The 6,208-nt window shown below is 46.6% G+C and overlaps 1 protein-coding gene across 1 annotated transcript; it reads right to left on the reverse strand.

Annotated features, from left to right (window-relative positions):
* Positions 1-376: 376 nt before the first annotated feature.
* On the reverse strand, positions 377-1,772 carry F5147DRAFT_782452 (uncharacterized protein; the record flags this gene model as incomplete). Its single annotated transcript, XM_041442761.1, has 8 exons — positions 377-467; positions 519-688; positions 748-942; positions 1,004-1,153; positions 1,204-1,280; positions 1,345-1,402; positions 1,450-1,599; positions 1,677-1,772. The coding sequence occupies 8 exons, from the start codon at positions 1,770-1,772 to the stop codon at positions 377-379; spliced, it is 987 nt and encodes a 328-aa protein (XP_041284512.1).
* Positions 1,773-6,208: the final 4,436 nt, after the last annotated feature.

Consider the following 6,208-nt stretch of genomic DNA (forward strand, 5'->3'; position numbering starts at 1 on the left):
GGAAAACCCTCCGCTACAAATTTAGGCTAAGTATGTAAAACTTTCTCTAATTTATGATAATTTCGATAAATAGACAACTTAGCGGTTTAGAGAGACTTTTTTACTGCCCCACAAGGAATTCTTTATGCATGATAAATTAGTGATAATTATGTTCAACATCAGGCAAACTTACAACCAAGAATGCTTGCAATTGACTATCAGTACGAACACTTTGCAGGAATTTGAGTTTTACAAGAACAAATTAGAGTTTGATTAAACAGGGGTATACAAACATATTTATAGTAACAGATAAATGAGAAGGGAGCATATTTATAGCAATACCAATAAACGAATTGTAAAGGTAATCAATGTGAGACCATGACTAGGACGTCCAGAACTACTCGTTGTCATCCATGCCATCAAGGTCAAGGAAAGCCATAGCATCTTTGTGTGACGCTACAGCAGCAGCACCATTAGAGCAGAGTTTCCTTTTGAGATGAATTAGTCAATGCGGCACATTCACAGCACAATGAACTTACTGGACAGCTGAGAAAATGTCGGCCATCAACTTGTGAAACTTGCTCGGCACATTCTCCTCCATTTCGTTGAGAAAGTTCACATGGAAAGCATAGACCTCGCTGAACTGGTTGGCTGTGAAATTGAACTTGGGGGGAGATTTGTTGGACTTCCACAAGAGTGCAGCATACACCTAGTAGTATATGCTCATTAATACATGGACCGAGAGTAGATCAAGAACAAAAAATGTACTGAAGTGCTGGTCAAAGCAACCATCAGAATTGTTACCTCAGGCTGTTGGGCCTTGTTTCCTGCAATCTCCTTAAAACGGTCTGCGAATTTCATGCCAACTGACTTGGACCCATTGAAGTAACATCCCTTCATTAGGTAAGGCAATATATCCGCAGAGTAAGGTTTTTTCGCCTGCGGAACAGGGTTGTTTTTCTCCTGAAGTGCATCCACACACGATGCTGAGAAATTCATATACAAAATAGAATATAAAACCTACATCAAAATGCTGCGCATAATGGTAAACATGGCTCGCCAGCAGAGCCTTAGCAGTATCAACGCAATCAGGACCAAGATGGTAGTACACCGTGACTTGTGCACAAGCATCATCTTTTAATTCACTACGAAATAGCGGCACTCGAGCATCAACCTGCATGCAATGTTATAGTACTAAGCACCCCATGAAAAGTGACGACTTACCAGAGTTGCAAGTGCAGACACATACGACTCGTTAGTCTTGAGGTGATCATAGACGGGTGTGACGCTGCAGATGTGAGCTGCAGTTAAGAGGGCATCTCATGTGAATTGATTTTTCATGGTGATGTCTGGATAGCTATTGACAAAGGTCATATGAAACTTTGCTTCCAGTATCACTCGTTGGACAACACAATGGGTCTTGCTATCCTGGTCTGTGAGTTTTAACTTTCCGGTGTTTGCATTCCATACAAGTTTGGGCCCCTGAGAATCACCATGATGGTCGTCGTCGTCGTCATCTAGTACCAGGAAGTTGTCATTTGGAGACTTCGGATCGGCATAGTCATTTGACGCAGCCTCGAGTTCCTCCACATCATTGGAATCATCTACCCAAACAGGTGTCTGCAGTGCATAACATTAATCAAAACAGGAACCATCAGAGAAGTGAATTTGCCTCATTAGCGGTTCTCAAAGTTGACTTCGTAGAATTTTGGAAGGTCAGAAATTTGCGCGTTGCCGGTAGTATTGAAGCTCCGACGCTGACAAACAAACCCTAAGCTTTCAAGCTGTACCATCTGCTATAGCGTTCTGCAGCTCCATCAATATGCCCCGTGAATCAGATCGAAAGAAGCTGCTTCGCAGCCTCAAACAAACCAGAAATGACCTTACCATCGCGCGATATATGGAACTAATCGAGTTTATGATAGATCAGCTACTAGATGAAGACGACGATGAAGACGATGATAAGGAATCTGACAATGCTGTCGATGGCCATAGTGGCTCGGATATTAGTATACAGTCCGCATCACCAACATGGCCAACGTCCCCAGTGTCCCCCACGTCGTCGATCGCGTCTGCCTTGTCAAACAACTCTCTGACGTCACTCTCCACAGCGTACTCCGAATTCCTATCGCGCGATATCCCAGATATGTGCGAACGAGTCTTTACTCAGTTTGCCGATGCAATCACTGCACTGCATGACGAGGTAGAGAAATGTCGAGTCCTTGATGTCCGTCCGTCTCTAAGTCGTGCGCCTCAGCTACACTTGCTGGAGGAGTGGGCTCTATTCTCACCTGAAAAATTCCGTCGCAAGCTCCGTGTTGACGCGGACGTGTTTGATGAACTTACGAAGTTGATTCAAGGACATGCCATCTTCTACAACAATTTGAATAACCCCCAGCTCCCTGTCCCAATACAGCTCGCCATTTTTCTCAACGGCGCTGGCCATTATGGCAATGCCGCAACCACTGAAGACATCTCTGACTGGGCTGGAGTGTCCGTGGGGACCGTCTACAACTGCTACAAACGGGTGATGATCGCAATCCTTCAACTTCATGACCGGGCCATTCATTTTGATCCGCTTGATCACGAGGATCAAATTGAGCGAGAGCGGGCGAAAACTTACGTCGAAAGTAAGATGTGTCATGAATGGCGTGGAGGCTTTCTTTCTGTAGATGGGACTCCGTCCCCCTTACACGAGAAGCCAGGTTGGCATGGGGAGGGTTTCTTCGACAAGAACTCAGACTATTCTCTAACAGCGCAGGTAAGTGTCAGTTCGATGTGCAGCGTGGTGACTTACCATCAAAAAGGTTGTTATATTCCCTCATAATCTTCGTATCGTGGACTATGTCATTGGCGTACCTGGAAGTCTCCACGACTCAAACGTATTTGCGCGGACAAGAGTTTCCCGGGATCCCGAGTCGTTTTTCGGTGCAGGAGAGTGGCTGTGGGCAGATTCGGCGTACGCTGCGCGAACCTGGTGTGTGCCGCCGTATAAACGGCCAGTGGGAGGGAGTTTGATGCTGGACCAAAAGACGTTCAACTATAACCTATCAACAGTGAGTATGAATGGCAATATACATTCATAGTACTTACCCAACGTCTAGGTCCGTGTTCGTTCAGAGCATTTTTTCGGCTCTATCAAGGGCCGGTTCCAATCACTGCGGGAGCTTCGCATCCCAATCCAAAGTCAGAAGGACCTCGACTATGCAAACATGTGGATCCGTTCGTGCTTTGTTCTGCACAATCTAATCGTCGAAATCGAAGAAAAAACACACCATGAAGACACGAACATCTGTTTCTATCAGCAAACTCGGAGGTTGAGGCGGGCTGATGGTGACACAGGAGAGGATGATCAGCAAGGGGGTGGTGCAGTAGGTGATCAGACTTACATTGGAACTGCAGGGCAGGATTTTCGCAACGTGTTAAAGGCGCGGTTGCTTTCCTCATTGGAGCGAATCGCAACACATTAAAGATGTGTTTGTCAAGTAGAAGTTCTTCGTCCTCTTTAGTACCCAATGAGGGAAATTTGCGCTTGAGCTCAAAGCGCTTATCCCAAACCTGTAGTGTTTGCTGTGTGTAGTCACGCTTGAGATCGAGTACAAAATGGCATGCATTTCCGAGTCCTAAAAACGAGTCACATGATGACACAGTACAGACCTACTTCAGTTTTGATCAGAACCACGCTCCATAGCAATACGACGAATCCGAGCCTCCTCCTCTTCTCGACGTGCACGAGATAGCTCAAGCTCGAGTCTTGCAAACTCGATTTGTTGAGTCATCCTCTCCTGCTGGTGGAGATGGTCTTGTTCCGCAAGATGCATCACATGCTCCCGCTCATCACGAGCACTGCGGGCCTTGAGATCACGAGCCCAAATGTCGCCCTGAAGTTTTATACGTTTGTAGCTTTCGTGCTCGACACGATTCTCACGTTTGCTCTCAAGGTGCTTCATTAGAGAGTCTGCCGTTTGGGACATTTTTTCTGCAGCGGCAGAGGTCTGGTCAAGAGCACTGCCGCCAGGGCGTTTGCGTGATGAAGAGGGGGGATGACTAAACTGAGGTGATGCACTTCGAGTAGGTGGACAAGACCGTTTTGTAGCAAGAGAAGGTGAACTTTCACGACTTCCCTTAAGCGAGCTGACATGGAGAGACCGCAGTGCTCGGCTGGCACCAATATCCGAGTCTTCTGAGTCGATAGGCGTAGACTGATAGCTAGGTGAAGATTCCCTAAAATCGGAAAAAACAGACAATGGATTATCGGGGGCACTGCGATTGGGTACTGGCGAGCGCTCAGGAGAGTTCAACGATACCACTCCAAGTGCGTCAGAAGTTGAGATGGGAGGGAGCTGAGATCGTTGGAACCAGTGTGGCAATGGAGGCAGTGAGAATGAGTCAGGTGTGTTGCTAGGACCACGGTCCAAAGGTACAAGCGATGATGATGCTGATGATTGTGATTCTATGCGGGGGGGCTGGTCGACTATCATTTCATCTGCCACATCGACAATGGCACCATCGTCCACACTGCGAGTATCGACCTCGACTATGTCTCCATCATCATCCGTGCGAGCATCGTCGTCAACTGTAGCCGGTGGTTGTGGGTGCTTGGAAATATTGAAATGTTCCAATGCAGCAGACGCAAAATCTTGCCCTGCATCTGCAGTAGAGAAGGCATGATTGAAGGCTGGATTTGTCCGCCACCAGCCATGAAGCTCAGGCCACCAGGGAAATTTTTCGAGCTTTGTATCTGACGGAGACATGGTTCAGACAGGCGCAGATCAACAGCAGCTGAAACTTACCGATCAAAGACTTGATCTTTGGATCTTCTTGCAGCTCCGCATATGTCTTTCCTGCTCCCGACTGTTTGAGGTCCTTGTTAAATTCGTTGTATTTTTTCCTCAGTCTGAGACATCTGATCAGTGATTCCAGTGGGAAGATGGATGACGCAGGAACTAGATACTTACGTGCCGAAACAGGTTGAAACTGGTTTTATGAATGCCTTGGGGTCCTCCTTGAAGAGTCGTTGAACCTCCAGATCCTCATCATTCGAAAATACAGCTTGTGCGACCTGTGAATACACAACATCTCTCGAAGTACCACTCTGCTTCTTCTTCCGACCTTGCTCCTTGGCATCCTTTACAGAATCAGAGAAAAGCTTGATGCGTGCGTCTTCATTTTCCTTGCACCAGGCAAGTAGGCGTTCAGTACGAGCACTACGGACCCCCTCCCAATGGATAGTACACTTCTTTGAGGTGTCCGTACCAGCAGATGTATTGGTTCGACCTCTTTGATTGGATCGTGACATGATCCAGGATATTCCTACTGACAGCAATTAAGAATCAGATTAAAGCTTTAGCAGTGTCGACACCAGCAGCAACGATGTTGAGCACGCTGGCAGGGCAGGTCGGAGTTCAAAACCTGCCGTATCGGCAGCATCCGAATTCACCATGATTTTTTTCAAGGTTCGACTTTGAGAACCGCTATTTTCTCATTTAAGATCATGCACAGACTAAGCCTTTGCCTGTTGAAGGTGTCAGTCAATGGGTGTCATTTTCAGCACAGATGGCAACTTACACTTGTATGGCCGTGTGTGTTGAACTCATATTTTGTCTGTCGAGGGGCAGCAATCAAATGCCAGTTATTTTCAGTACGGATGGCATCGAGGCAAAAACTTACCCTGGAAGCCATGGGAGCCTTTGGCCATGGGAGATGGTTCAGCTGTCTGCCTCAACTATGAGGTATAAGTTTTGTTAGCATAAATAGCAGAGTGTACTTCAAGTTGCAAGATAAAGAATTGGCTGACCTTGGTAGCCATGGTTGATTTAGACTGAAACGATTCAGTTTTCTGTGTCAGCTTTGGTGTGGACTCAGATGGACGAGGCCAGGTTGGTTGGGTAAGCAGGAAGTCATGCCTTTCGGCCTCTGACATTGAGACAAACTTTGGTATCTGAGTGATATTGATTGAATGTGCGGTCAGCGATCTGGAACAGTAGTAGTACTTACTTCAGCTGACAGGAACTTTACGGCGGACTCCGGTTCCTCTAAGTCATCATCAGTTTCTGCATCAGTATCCAACCCTGAGTCGCCACTAGGTTTATAATCAGATATATCTTGTTCATCTGCTAAAAACGTGTCATCAATCATGCAAGACACATCTTGAGAGGTTCGAGCTGGAGTTAGCTGCTGTTCAGTTTCTTTTCGTGCTGCAAGTACAGATGCATCATGCTGAACTGAC

This window comes from Suillus discolor (assembly GCF_016758755.1).
Source record: "Suillus discolor strain FC423 chromosome Unknown F5147scaffold_215, whole genome shotgun sequence".
In the NCBI taxonomy this organism is placed as follows: domain Eukaryota; kingdom Fungi; phylum Basidiomycota; class Agaricomycetes; order Boletales; family Suillaceae; genus Suillus; species Suillus discolor.